The sequence below is a fragment of the Fukomys damarensis genome, unplaced genomic scaffold, assembly GCF_012274545.1.
Source record: "Fukomys damarensis isolate Sample0158 unplaced genomic scaffold, DMR_v1.0_HiC HiC_scaffold_17, whole genome shotgun sequence".
In the NCBI taxonomy this organism is placed as follows: domain Eukaryota; kingdom Metazoa; phylum Chordata; class Mammalia; order Rodentia; family Bathyergidae; genus Fukomys; species Fukomys damarensis.
The window spans coordinates 2,035,649-2,050,652 of NW_022900929.1; the positions used below are offsets into that span (position 1 = coordinate 2,035,649).

At 41.6% G+C, this 15,004-nt stretch overlaps 1 protein-coding gene and 1 pseudogene across 2 annotated transcripts in view; one reads left to right on the plus strand and one right to left on the minus strand.

The window, feature by feature from the left end:
• Ccz1 (CCZ1 homolog, vacuolar protein trafficking and biogenesis associated) overlaps nt 1-15,004 on the plus strand; it is a 36,537-nt gene that overhangs the window by 1,620 nt on the left and 19,913 nt on the right. Inside the window, exons 2-10 of one of the 2 annotated variants that reach the window (XM_010642754.3) lie at nt 577-674; nt 768-861; nt 1,216-1,293; nt 1,703-1,750; nt 2,457-2,540; nt 4,258-4,433; nt 11,048-11,129; nt 13,101-13,162; nt 13,508-13,619. In XM_010642754.3, coding sequence (XP_010641056.1) covers nt 577-674; nt 768-861; nt 1,216-1,293; nt 1,703-1,750; nt 2,457-2,540; nt 4,258-4,433; nt 11,048-11,129; nt 13,101-13,162; nt 13,508-13,619 — 834 coding nt within the window. The remainder of the gene's footprint in view (nt 1-576; nt 675-767; nt 862-1,215; nt 1,294-1,702; nt 1,751-2,456; nt 2,541-4,257; nt 4,434-11,047; nt 11,130-13,100; nt 13,163-13,507; nt 13,620-15,004) is intronic. The other variant, XM_010642755.3, reaches the window with a different exon arrangement.
• Nucleotides 6,323-8,262, minus strand: LOC104875347 (annotated as a pseudogene).

The window sequence follows — 15,004 nt, forward strand, 5'->3', positions numbered from 1 at the left end:
AATTATCTCATTAGGATCTTGTGTACTTATAGTTTTTCACACCAGAGAGACTATTCGGTATTTACACATGTGTGACTTATTTATTTCACTTAGGACTATTAGTTCAGTTCAAATTAGCCCAACGAAAGAAATCAGAGATTTTCATTAAAATTATCTAGTACTACTGCAGAGGAAATGGAAATGTGGCCTTTCAGACTGGCAGGCAGTTTTTACTTAATGATGAGAAGATTATTCCTGTTTTTGTAAAAAGGATTTTTGGAGTTTTGTAGTTAGCATATATGACTGGAGAGGTTAGCGTTTAGTTCAGTTCAAATTAGCCCAACGAAAGAAATCAGAGATTTTCATTAAAATTATCTAGTACTACTGCAGAGGAAATGGAAATGTGGCCTTTCAGACTGGCAGGCAGTTTTTACTTAATGATGAGAAGATTATTCCTGTTTTTGTAAAAAGGATTTTTGGAGTTTTGTAGTTAGCATATATGACTGGAGAGGTTAGCGTTAAACTCAGCATTTTCAACAACTAATGTGAAATAATGCTTATTATGTTAATGTTATTTTCTGTTTCTTTTTACTTTAGGAGGAAAATAAAATTTTGTTTTATCATCCAAACGAAGTAGAAAAGAATGAAAAAATTAGAAACGTTGGTTTATGTGAAGCTATCGTACAGTTTACAAGGTAATGCTTTTAAATGTGCTTTTATAGAGCTTAGTGAATTCTTGTGACTTATCCTGGAGAAGTATTCCAAAAATATTCTTTTACCTTTTTTAGAACCTTTAGTCCATCAAAACCTGCAAAATCTTTACATACACAGAAGAATAGACAGTTCTTCAATGAACCAGAAGAAAACTTCTGGATGATCATGGTATTTACATACACAATATATCTTTTTGAAGTTGCATAGCAGAACTATGGGTGGTGTTTACCATTAGGAATTTAGGAAAGTCTCTTGGCTTTTGCATCAAAGTCAAATTACAGTAAAATCAGCTGCCATTTTAAAATCAAATTCCTATTTGGTATATTTGTTCTTGGAGCTGTTTTAAGAAATTATATTTTCAAATTTAATTTTAGTTATCATTTTTATGAGGCTAGAGACTGGGTACATGTGCTCGGCAAGCCCTGAGCTTCAGCCCCAGCCTCAGGTTTTTTAAATTAAGGCAAAATTTAAAGACATTTGTAATCACTTTGTTGTATAATTTCGACCCAATCAACTTTTCAGGTAGTTCGGAATCCTATAATTGAAAAACAAAGTAAGGATGGAAAACCAATTGTTGAATACCAAGAGGAGGAGCTGTTGGTAATGTGTCATTATTTAGTTTATATTTTTAGAAAAAAGTGTATTATTGAATATGTTGAATGATTTAGTCAGATTTAAACTCAGTGCATTTTACATACATTTTGTGGGGTCCAGAGGAGGAAACCTTTATGTTTATTGTTTAAATTATAAATTAACACAGTCTTTTAAAAATGTGTGTGTACCCTGCCTCACTAATACCTTCTACTGATCAGCTGTGTGTGACTCTTCCAAAACTAAGCTTACTGGTTTGTAAATGTGAGTTTAAATACCTTTTCTTTTCATAACTATTGTAGAACCACACTTGTAATCATTATATTGCTTTGCCAGTAGTCAGTGTACCTTTGCTATTCACAGGAGATAATAACTTTCTCTTGATTTGATGCCTGTACTCTTTTCTTGCTTTCCACAGGACAAGGTCTACAGCTCAGTGCTGCAGCAGTGCTACAGCATGTACAAGGTAAGCATGACATTTCTGACTGACTTCGCTCCAGTACCCCACTTACAGGCCTGAAAGTTATTTTGAAATAATTCTTAGGCTACAAAGTTCCTGTGTGTCTGTTTTAGGAGAAAAAGCAACGGGGTCTTTGAAACAAGTAGTGAAGTTTGTGTGCAATAATTTATTCCATAAATATCTCCTAGTCTTGTAATAAGAATAAATCTGTTTGTGTACAAATGAGTCCTTAGTGATGTTGCTTTAGATATTAGTTGACATTTTTAAAAACTGTCTGAGTGTGATGGCACAGCCCGGCAGTCCTAGCTATTTGGGAGGCTGAGGCAGGAGGATTGCTTGAGCTGGGGAATTCAATACCAGCCTGAGCAACATAGCAAGACTCTATCATAAACAAGCTTTTTGAGAATGATTAGGTGGTTTCATTAAAATGACAGTATCACTTAACAGTGATTATTTGTGTAATTTCTTTTATAGCTTAAGCTTTTTCATGTAATATAGAAAACTATTTGAAAAGAGGGGGAGGTTAATGACCTGAATTAATTAACTGTGCTGAGGTTGAGAGTCAGGTGTTAGCCCTCAACAATACATAAGAAGAGTTTGTATCTCTCAGATTGGCCATGACTTCTGAAGGGCTGAAAGGAAGAGCTTATTACACTAAGCAATAGAGAGACTCAGGAAATTTATTTCCTTCCCCAATGTTTTACACCATTAGCTTTTTAATGGGACATTTCTGAAAGCCATGGAAGATGGCGGTGTCAAGCTCCTGAAAGAAAGATTAGAGAAATTCTTCCATCGGGTAAGTATTTTGAGTTTTATTTATAACTGTAGTGTCATTCAAATAGATCTTTGGAGAAATAGGGATGCAGACAAGTTTGTTTTTTACAGACAAAACTCCAGAACTTGAACGTGGCAGAAAACCTAAGAGACACAGTGGCAAAACCTGAGCAGTGAGGAGCCCTGCGGGTGTGCGCTGTGCAGCGCTCTCCCAGCCTTGAGCAGCCTGCCCCTGCCCATGCCTGAGCTTCAGAGGCATCTTTGGGCTTTGTCTTTGTTCTACCAGTGTCTGTCCACGTGGGCTCCAAAAACAGTTTTTTGTTTTGTTTTGTTTTTATGCTGAGCACGGTGGTGCACACCTGTAGTCCCAGTTACTTAGGAAGCTGAGGCAGGACAATCCCAAGTTGGAGGCCAGTGTGGGCAACTGAGTGAAACACTGACTCAAAAAGAAAATTTGCAAAAGGGCTGAGGATAGAGCTCAGTGGTAGAACATGCTGGGTTCTATCACTAGTCCCCACCACACACACATCTTACTGTGTGTTGAATTAGTAAATTGGCAAAATTTAAACAGTTATGAGAGCTGCACACTCTTGTGGACTGGTTATATTCTCTAAAGAGGCATACTCTGTATTGACTCAAGGAAAAATATTTAGTTGTATATATTAGTATTGTTTTTTTAACAAGAAATTTTTAATCTATAGTTTTGATATTTGTATATTTTAAAAATAAATGTAAAACTATAAAATTTATTTTCTTATCTTTTGTTTGAGACAGAGTCTCCATATATAGTCCAGGCTGGCCCTGAACTTACAGCAGTCCTTTTGCCTCAGCCTCACGAGTGCTAGGATTACAGGTGTGTGCCACGACACCTGGCTTAAAGTTAATTTTTTTTTAGTAATCTGTTTCTAATGAATTGACTATTACATTTGTAAAGCTCTGAAATGGCCAGCAGACCATAGAAAGACATCCCTTTGGGCTTACACTAGTGTTTGTTTTTTGTTTTTTGTTGTTCCAGATGATGATATCCCTAAATACTTGCTGTTCTCTTTTATTATAAATTGAATTTTGCATATCTGACCCTTACCTCTGACAAATTCAGTTTATCTAAAAAGAGAAATACTCTATATCCTCCCTAAAATTCCTCTCTAGTTTGAATTCAGTTTTTCTTTTTAAAATGCTTTTGGCGTCTTTTTTGTTTTTATGAATTAACTTTCTTTGTTTCTTCACTTCAGTGACTGTAATTAGTCATTCCTGTACTATCTCCTGATACCTATTTTCGTTCTCTTTTCTCTCCTATTGATGGGACATCCTTCAAGATCGCACTTTCTGTCCATAGTCTTACTGTGTGGATCCCAGAGCCAAATCTGAGGAGCACTAATAGGAATATTTATTTATTTATTCAGTACTGGAGATGAAACTCGGGACCTTGTGCTTACAAGGCAGGCGGTGAAACCACTGATCTAAATCCCTGGCCCACTTATAGGAATATTTAACTACTTTAAAGAGATAAAACATATACTGAATGAATACTAACTAGTTAGGTGCAACTTTTCTTTTGAAATTGGTACAGATTTCAGATCCAGTTACCCATAGATTACCTACTTGTTGGTCATTGTGCTGTTTGTTAGTATGCAACTGTACCATAGGTATTAGTCTAAAATAAGATTATTTTCCATTGTTGATGAATGGTACATTGAATGTATTATTAGTAACTTATATGCCTTATTTTTTCTTAACAGTATTTGCAAACACTACATTTGCAGTCATGTGACCTACTTGATATTTTTGGTGGAATCAGCTTTTTCCCATTGGATAAAATGACTTATTTGAAAATCCAGTCCTTTATTAATAGAATGGAGGAAAGCCTGAATATAGTCAAATATACTGCGTTTCTCTATAATGATCAACTCATCTGGTAAGTATGCCCTGAGGCACGCCATATAAGAGAGTGAAGAAGTGGGAGTATTTTGAAGGGACTTCATGGCAATGTGTCTTACTGGAATAATTTTTAAAACTTAAGCATTTATTGTATATTTCAGTCATACCTCATATTGTAGAAAACGTCCTTTTTAGTGTTTTGTTTTGGTTTTTTTTCTTGTCTTAAACTCAGTTGTTTTTTGTTTTGTTTTGGTGCTAGGGATCAAACTTGGTACCTTGCACTTGTGAGGCGGGTGGTGGAACCACTGAGCTAAATCCCTGACCCAAGAAGCTCAGTTTTTAAGAATATCCAGTATAGGGGGTCAGGGATGTAATTCAGTAGAGCTGTACCTGCCTGGCAAGTTCAAGGTCCTGAGATGGATTTTCAGTATTGGGTTGGGGGAGAATATGCAGCATAACCACTGTTAAAATAAGAAATTATGTACTGTTACCAAACTATGTTTATATCTTATAGTGAGAACAAACACCTTTTTTAAAAAAGTCTAACGCTAAAGAAGAAAAGATAAACTATTACAGTTGTTTATCTAATGCCACACTTTGGGGAAACGTGTGAGTGAGCGTAAGACTGGAGCAGAGGTGACCTCAGGCAGTTGCGTAGTGGGCCAGTCCTGGCTAAGATGAACTCCTGAGACCCAGGAGTGAGTGATTGGCCAGCGGCCTTCTAGCAGCTACCTTGAGATTGCCTCAATTTATCTACCATAAACTACTTTCTTAAATTAGAGATGTGGTCACATTTTAGCACAAAAAACTGAATTCATCTAATGGAAAAGGCCGTACTAGTTGCCCTGAAGCTTACCCCACCTTTGCCAGAATTCTGTAGCTCTTTTTTTTTTAGAAAGAGAAGCAAGGTAATCTAAAGAAATTTGAGTCCATGTAGTAAAGTACATGGTGAGTTTCCATGTGAAGTTTTGTTTCCCATGAGGATGATATAACAAATTCCCATGAAAATCTGCTTTTTCATTTATCACATTGTTTACCAGGCCACGCAGGGTAGCAGGTAGAAGCCTGGTTGAGCTTCCCCAACTCAGGTCTTCAGGGCAAGGAGCCGGCCCACAGGTGCCTTGGAGATGCTGAAGCGCTGACAGCCTCCTGGTCACAGGGAGATGCAGCAGCAGTGGCCTCTTCTGCACTGTCAGCAAAGGGCAGCTCAGATTCTGGTCTCCGGGATAGCTCAAGGCCCTGATGTGGGTGTGAATGAATTCTGGAAGTGGGAAGGCCCAAAGCCAGAGGGTCCCCTCAAGCTCTGAGCCTGTGCTGGGAGACTGACTCCACGGTGACTAGCAGGGCTGGGTTTCCGCAGCTACCTGTTGCCCACTGCAGGGGGTCTTCTCCACATCATCGGGTGTGTGAGTGGCATCTGCTAGAAGTGAGCTCTCAGCTCCATGGTCCATCTGCCCTGCCATCAGGGGAAGGTTGGGTCCAGTGGTAATAGCACATTTTGACAGGCAGTTGCTTGTTCCAAAGTTGGTATGTTTAAATACCGTGAAAGAATTTTATACTTCGTGAGCAGAGTATGTAACTACCTATTTTTTTTCTTCTTTCTTTATTTTACTACCTATTTTTTTTCCTTTTTCAGAACTGGGTGTTGAACTCAGAGCCTTCATCCTGGCTACATTCCCATTTTATATATATATATAAGTGGCGAGGGCATACATAGCTCTTGTGTATAAACAAGGTTTACCTGCTTCTGACTACAAACCATAATGCCAAGGAAGTGAGATGAAGGTGTAATGCTTTTATCTTCACAGCAAAACAATGCTAAATAAACAAAAATTAAATAGATTTAATTAATCCTGGCCATTCCTACAGGGAAAAGGCAAGAGGACCTTCAATTGACTGGCAGTATTGTTTACAACAAAAGTCCCATTAGGCTGAGCCCCCAACTCTCTCTCTAGTACTCCAGCCTGGAATCCACAGGGCTGGGCAGTGGGTTCTTCTGCCCCAGAGTCCCCTGAAAAGAGAAGCGGGTGAAGTCCTGTGAGGCTGGATAGCCTGGCTGTGGTGAGGCAGCTTTGGGCAGCAGTGTCTCACAGGGAAGTTGACAGCATACTCTGAGTTAGTCCTCTGCATGGAAATGGCAAAGAGCTCAAAAGGGTGAAAGGGGAAGAAACAAGGCTTCAAACCTTGTATTTGGTGGGGCAGCCCAGTAAGCAGGCCTAGATCTCAAACTTGAGCAGGCCAGAGTCCTGGGCATAGAACGTGATAGGGTGGTCTCCATAGGTCTTGGGTTGCTTAATGACTGACACCTATTTGTCATCATAGCTAAAGAGGGACAAGTCCAGCTAAGGGCTGCTGCTGAAGGACTGGGCACTGATGGGGCGCTGACCCCACAGCCTGTGTACTGCCACTGTGCACCCTCCATACTTGGGATTTATAATTTTGTCTTTGAACCAGCACTGGATCTGCCTTGCAAAATTGTTGCTAGAGGCTGAGCAGGGAAACTGGACTCTACTCTGCAGAGTAGTGTTGTGGAATAGATCACAGAAGTTCTGAGAGAGCTCCAAAAGCTCATCTGACATATTCTCAAGCACAGCAGTCACTTCAGTTGTCACCATACTGTACACCATAAAAACCCCTGACAGGGCTGGGGTTTTAGCGCAAGGTCCTGAGTTCGATCCCGGGTACCAAAAAAAAAAAAAAAAGACACATGAGATGGATCTGTGACCCGCAGTATCACCACCTTCTCACTGGTATACTTGATAAATGTGGTTTTCGTCCAGAAGCTGCATTTTCCACATGTGCAGCTGTCACAGCTGGTCAAAAGAAGTGCCTCCGGGCCTTTGCACTGTAATCCTTTTCTGCTGGTGCCACCGATAAACCAGCAGCTGGTGTTTCAGGGAGTTGATGAGCGGATCCCTGAAAGGCCATGTTGGTCTCACTGTCCTGCTGTACCTCCAGGAAGACAGCTGGCACAGTGAGCAGGTCATCCTCATAGCAGAAGTGGCCAATGGTCCGCATGTCAATGAAAGTGCCTTTCGGGGTCACCTGGAAGGCATGGATGGTCTGCTGCTGCAGACAAGATGGCCAGGTTGTTTTTGTACAAGTATAGCCCTTGGTTGTGTGACTGGACCAGTTTATCACACTTACATGTGCATGTATCCCACAAGTGACCAATGTGAAGGTCAATAATGTGCAGGGAAGAGGCCTCTATGGGGACTGTGGGTTTGGGGTGACTGACTCACTATTCTGATACACCTCATAGGGAGGAGAGTGAGGCTCATCTGGGAGATAGGCTGCAGAGCAAAAGACGACACTGGCAGTCATTGGTGAGGGGGCTGCACTCCCGGTTCAGGTGCTCACCATTGGCCATGACATTGGTAATGTGCAACAAGCATATACAAAGAGCCGGCCCCGGATATTGACTGACTGCTGGTCATTGCCATTAGATGGGATCTGCCCTCATGGCCCTGTAGTGAGTCTTCTGCTGCTTGGCAGCCCTGGTATAGATTTTTTAGGGAAGTCTGGTCAGAAGAAAAAGCAATAAAGTAGTGTCCATCAGGTGAGAATTCACACAGGAAACAAGGAAACTTTTCAACATTGACCACTGTGAAGTGGGGAAGACTGGTGAGGCCATCAGCCTAGTGCCAATGGGTACCTGCCTTGCCTGAACTGATCCACTGACGTTCTAAGCGGTGGCCATTCTGGTTTTAGGTTCTTCAAGGTTTGATGGTGGAAACATGATGATCCATTATCACATCTCTGTCAAGTCCTGCCTCAAGGGGCCGGGGCAAAGGACACCCCAGCCTGTTCCACACGTACCTCCTCGGCCCCACCCCCGCCATTCTTAGGACCTTAGTGCCTGCAGTTCCCAGACCCTGCTTCCCAAGTTTTATTGTTTTGAGAGGGAATCTCCCTAAGTCTACACTTGATCTTAGCCAAAAGGCTGAGAAGCGATCTCCCTAAGTCTTTGAAGTTACCCAAGCTGGGCTCAAAGTTGCATCCTCCTGCCTCAACTTCCCAGAGTGCTGGAATTACAGGAGTGTGCCACCATGCCCAGTTTTATATATTTGTTAAATGATCTGATTTAGAATAGACACATCTTTCTGTGCTAGTACATGACTGCAGCATGGCACATAGTAGGTGTTCAGTAAATGCTGACAATTCAAAGAAAATAATGGTAGAAAGTCATCTCAGAGTACTGATTATGCATTAAAAATGGATTTGTTTTTTATAGCAGCCATTGCCCAGGTTAGATATTTATTGCTGGGGGTGGGGGTATGAATTTCCTGTCCTGAGCTTTTAGCCAATTTTTTCTTTTTAGTGTATTAATTTACTCTTCAGGAATTAACACTTTTGTGAATGTCTTAAATATTTTTGAAGTTACTCAGAGTTGAACATACTATTTTGTGCTAGATTATTTTTATTTGATATGCTATTTAAAGTATATTTTATTCTTATTTATGTGTTTATTTTGAGACAGGGTCTTACAATGTAGTTTAGGCTGCCCTTGAATTCACTGTGTAGCCCAGGCAACAAACTCAGGGATCCTCCTGCCTCAGCCTTCCCAAGTACTGGGATTTCATGCATTCAACTCCACACTGGGCTTCAGGCTATACTTTAGACTAAAGTGATCCTGAATTGATTCTGCATTGACTCATAACCACCTTGTTCTTGGTATGATTTCTGCTGAAAGTAGTTCAAAATAACTTAGCATCTCCACCGGAAATAGGGTTGGGGAAACTAATGAAAGTCCATTTAGTAGCTTAGTTGTAGAGCACTTCCTAACATTCATGAGGCCTGTGTTTGATTTCCACACTTAGGGCGGGGGGAGGCCTCATTCCTGAAAGTCTATTTAGCATTGAAGTAAAAATAGCTCAAAATTTGGTACAAAAGGAAAAATCAGTCTTGACAGAGCAGAAGTGCCATGCGCACATGGGGTATTTGCACTGAGCTACATCCCTACCCCATTATTTTTTGTTTTGAAACAGTCTTCATAAGTTTCCCAGGCTGGACTTGAATTTGCCATCTCCTGCTTCAGCTTTCCAGGTGCTGGGATTACAGGCCTGTGTCACCACACCTGGCTCTGGTTTGATTTTTTTTAAACCTTTTATTTTGAGATCATGGAAATTGTAAGAAATTTTCCCCAGTGACAACATCTTACCTAACTATAATGTGATACTGCTTCGTTTATTTTTGTAGTGGAGAAGGCATGGTGTTAGGGGGACAGATGCTAGAGAGAGAGTGACCATGTTCAGAGCTAATGGAGGCCTGACAATGGAGGAAGACATCTCCTTAGGCACGGTGGAAATCCACCAGCTTGGGATTCTGTGCTCTGAGCAGCTGGCTGCAACTGCATTCAACCTTTTTTCTCCTAATTTCCTAAAACTGATATAAAAGTGTTTAAAGCCTGACTAGTCTTAAGTGAAATAGTTAAAAGAAAGTTCAAGTAGCAGTTCACAAACTTTGTCTTCCATTTTACCTTCTAGCTTGTGTGGTTTTTTTGTACAGGGGGGTTGGTGGTGGTGGTATTGGGAATTGAACCCAGGGCCTTCACACTAAGTTACATCCCAGCCCTTTTAATTTTGAGATAGGGTCTCACTAAGTCACTAAGTTGCCCAGTCAGAACTCACAGTCTTCCTGCCACAGCCCCTCAGAATGTTGGGATTATAGGCATGCACCACCATTGCCTTTTTATTTTATGTCAATATTTCTACCAAAAAAGTTGGTATATTTCCATATATTTGATTCATTCAGTCTGTCTCGTTGGCCATATGAGACTTTCAACCCAAAAGTGGTCTTTCCACTTGGCAGAAGACAGACCTGCCTTAGGGTGTAGGGCTTCCCTAGAGTTTTAGTTGGGGTCAGCACTCCTGAAAATCGAACCTTGAAAGTAGAGAGACGGTATCAGAAGAGGAGGAGGTAGGAGGTGGAAATTTAGGGCCCAGAGAAGAGGGCAGGACAGGCCTGAACTTTTTCCAACAAATGACCATACAGGGAAAAGAAGATAGAACATCAGGAATATGGTGTAAAGGCCTGAGTCACCTAAAGTGAGATTTTCCTCTCAGGATGTTTTGATTATCTTGAGTAGAAAAACCCTACATACAGTCTCATTGACTGTCTCTTTTCCTAAAAAAAATATTTCAGAGGGTCTGTCTGACACCTGCTAGTTCCTCAGAGCTTTTCCTATGTGCTCCTTACTCTTGCTACCTTTGAGGTTAGATGGTTTGCCTGAAAGCTTGCTGTTTGTCTCCATGGAGATCCGAGAATAAACACCATTTCTGAGACCTAGGATCAAGCTCTCTGTCTCCAGCAAACCAGCGTTTTTCTGAAATGCATTTGTGTTACTGTGTGGGACAGGAAGCCAGAACGTCTCTGCTGGGGTGCAGCAATGTGACTATTAAGGCTCCTTAAGCAATCCTGCATGAAATTCACTCCAAGAGGCTTACCTGCTGGGACTTTTTTTCAGATGGTGTATAAAATGTGCGACTGGAGGCACAGGCTTCAGTGGGTCTCGGTTCATTCTCTCCATACCCTTCCCAAAGAATGAAATTCTTCAGGGATATAAAGGAAAAAAAGGTTGATTTCTGTCCTGGAGCAATGGAAAGATGAGCCCAATTCCACACTTGTAACAACACTTTTCTGATGTTTCAGGAGTGGATTAGAACAAGACGACATGAGAATTTTATACAAATACCTCACCACCTCTCTGTTTCCCAGGCACATCGAACCTGAGGTATGATTAGGTTGTACGAAGACACATGCACATACTGAGGACTGGGGATGAGGGCGCATGGGGCATTTCTGAGCTGTATTTGACATTAGTAGTGTGATGCTTAGTGATCCAGCGGACCCTCAGGTACAAACTGGCCTGACATAGGAACAACTTGGGTTAATTAGGTTAATGGAGGATTCATCTGCCTGTTATCTATAGCGTGTACCCAGGTAAACATCCAGATCTCAGCTGTATTGACTTAAAACCAACTTGAGTTATAACCAGCCCTTGTGATCCAATCAAGTTTGTAAGTCAAGGGCCCACTGTATTTAGTTCGTTGCATCAGTTAGTAGCACGGAAAACCATGCATGTTAGCTTTTCTCTACTCTGCTGCATCCAAATACAGTAGCAAAGATATATTTTAAGAGGAGTAATTCATCAGGTAGAAAAAAAATTGGGTTTGGGGAATTCTGCAAATACCAAGGATCTCTGACAAACACTGGTTGATCCTGCAGTGTCTTGTGAGACAGAATTGTGTAAATCGTAAGTATATAGTATACTGCCTCTCTGACTTTTCCACTCTGGTACTTAATTTCCCAGTTTTCTATAGAAAACTTTAAATAATACTAGTGCTTGCCCCAAAGTATCCTTTTGTAGCTTTAATTGGGCTAGAAGGGAAAGATGTTCATAACCCATAAAACTCGTTTTTGCTCCGGTGTATGCATGCACTCTCTCTGCTTGCAAGGTGTTTCTGCCCCCCACACTTTCCTTCCCATCTTCCTCCTCTGTATTGTTAAGGTCTTGATTTGAAACAACAGGCAAAATCTCTTTAAGAACCCAAAAGGGCTTTTGAGAAGGGTCTCTACAGCTCTTGGCTGATTTCTGGTCAGGTGGATGCAGCAGCTGACAGTGTGGAGAACCGTATACACAGCCACCATCCCCAGCACCCCTGCCTGCCCTGTGACCTCAGACAGCAGTCTCAGGATTTGGGTCTGTTACCTCCATCCTGCAGATGAGGCTGCTTGGGCGTAGGAGGCATCAGAGCCCTACTCAGGGTCACTAAGGATGTGGCAGAGCCAGGACTCAACCTCAGTATCTGCTGAGTCCCCAAACATCTGCTTGTGACACACTCCACAAGGTCCCTTCAGGTGCTCCTTACCCTGTGAGCTGCCACTATCTCACTAGAGGACTCTCTGATAATTTAGTGTATGCCTACAGAGCAAGGTATATACAGGAAGGTATATATAGGAAGCCACAACATGCAGAGTGACAGTGTGACCCCAGATGCCTGAGGTCTTCTCTCTTGAATGGCCCATGGGGATGAGAGTTTATGGCATGTTTGGGTCTCCCGAGGTTGTGTGCTAAAACTATATAGACCAGAAGGGCTTCAGACACTTCTAAAAAAAAAAAAAAAAATGCCAAATTTCAGCTGACATAACTATTGGATTGGGTTTTTTTCATTTCCTGTGTGTGTTGAAGTAGTATGTCTTCAGGGGTGTCAGCTAGGAATGTGTGATAAATACAAGTCTTTGAGGAGATGTGGTGTTATACCTAAAGGCAGAGACACTGGCACCAGACATGCAGGCCTGGTGTTGCCGTTTGACCTTACGCAGGAGCTGTGTGCACGTTGGCACACTCCCACACATTCCAGCTTCCACATGTAGTAATGGGACAAGGACATTCCCCACAGGGCGATGTGAGATGGCCCTAAGTAATGTGTGCCACATGAGAAATCTCAGCTACTCTTATAAAAGGAGCTGAGTGGTTTGTGGATGCAGGGTGGGGTACAGTTGTCCTGTGACCATTCTCATTAAAACTAGTCGGTTCTGGACTTTGGGAATCCGCCCCTGTTGTTTTGGTGGGGAGAAGTGCAGGAAATCAGTGACACAGAATGGCATGAAATCAGCACTCTAGCAGATAGGAAAACTGTCAACATTTTGAAAGTAAAAAAAAATCTAATCAGTCATTTCTCAATATTAAATGTATTTGCAGTTGGCCGGAAGGGATTCTCCAATAAGGGCAGAAATGCCAGGAAATCTTCAACATTATGGGAGGTAGGACTTTTGTTCTTTGATTTTACAAGATTGGGTTTCATTATCTTTTATGGGAGGTAGGACTTTTGTTCTTTGATTTTACAAGATTGGGTTTCATTATCTTTTCTGGTAAACTTGTAAACGTTGAATTACCATTGTGCTATTTCATGACAATAATCAAGAGAGGCAATCCTGTTGTTCCCAGTGAACTGTAGCTCTTTATCATGTTTTGGCTTAGTGTTTTCCACATAGTTTCTGGGTTCAAAAAAAATTAGATGTTTATTGAGTCATTTATTGAGTTCCATTTATATATTTCTCTTTATAATTTACCTCATTGAGTTGACTCTCTTTGTGCTTGCTTTTAAGATTTCTTACTGGACCCTTGAACCTTAATGATCCAGAAGCAAAATGCCGATTCCCGAAAATTTTTATAAATACAGATGACACTTATGAAGAGCTCCATTTAATTGTTTATAAGGTAAGAACTGTTTTTTCCTCCAGTGTTACAGATTAGTACTGAAGTAAATCTTCCTTGCATGTGTTTATGACTATAATGCAGAGCTCTTACGTGTTTCTTGGAGAAGATGTTGGGAGTTGTAATTATGTAAAACTCAAAATGGGTGCTTTTCTGGAATAGTAGGTTTGGTGCAGCTCTTTTGAAAGTGCTATTAGTGGGGGAGTAGCTAGCTAAGGTGATGGCTCTCACAGGCCAAAGATTGTGCTCCATTCGTGGCTGCCTGCCAGCTGAATACTTTCTAGGTGTGGCCACACTTTAGCAGATTCAGACTTTGCTCTAATTATAAAGCTGTTGGCTTGCTAGTTCTATAAAGGGATAGTGTTTTGAGTCTGTCAAGGTACTACCCTGTGAGGATATGTGTACTAGTCTGAGTTTTTGTTTTCTTTTGTTTTGAGGGTATGGGGACTCTCTTTAGTGCCCCAGGCTAGCCATGAACTCAAGATCCTCCTCCCCAAGTAATCCTGAGTGCAGGAACTACAGGTGCACCCAGCTAGTTTTCTTTTTCTTTTTTTTTTTTTAAGGAAGTTTTTAGTGCCAGAAGGAAGACTGGATACAGGTGTTTATTTTTTCCTGCCTGAAGCTACAGTTCAGTTTTAATTCATAAAGGCTTAGAATCGGTGCCCCAGGAGAACAGGAAGGAGTTCACCAAAAAGTGAGAGAACCCCTGTAACTGTCTGGAAGGTGGAAGGAGATGTGGGAGTGATGTCCAAGGGGTGAAGAGAGGAGGAGGAGGGCATGAGAGCTGGCATTGTGCTGAGATGGGTGCTTGAGCCCACGTACACTCCTGACCTGGAGCTGGTCTCCTGCGGGCCAGGAGTGGGCTCTGGGTGTGGGAAGAAGGGGCACAGACAAGGCCCAGCACAGTGCTGCTCACCTGTGATCTCAGAATTCTGGGAGGCCGAGGCACCAGGATCACAAGTTTGAGCCCAGCTTGGGCACCTTCGCAACTTAGCAAGACTCTGTCTCACAATAAAATATTAAAAAAAGGGCTGAGGATATAGCTTAGTGCAAAGGCTCTCCCTTTTCATCATGTCAAGCAGAAATTCCCTGCCCATCGATCAGTTGTTCCCCCACCCTGAAAATACAGTTTTTTGACATTCTGAAATTGAAGGGTAAAGTTGGCTTGCCCTAGGATGTGAGATAAAATGATGAGAAACATATGGGAAAGAAAGATGAGCAGGGGAGATTGATTTCAGAATTTCTTCACCTGATTAGCTGACAGTGGAGGGAAAGAAGCTAGTGGAAGAGGAACACAGTGTTCCAGACAGGACAGACATTCTGAATGTCTACCACACTAAATAGCCACCGCCTCCATCCAACACTGGACAATTTCAGAAAAGAAGATC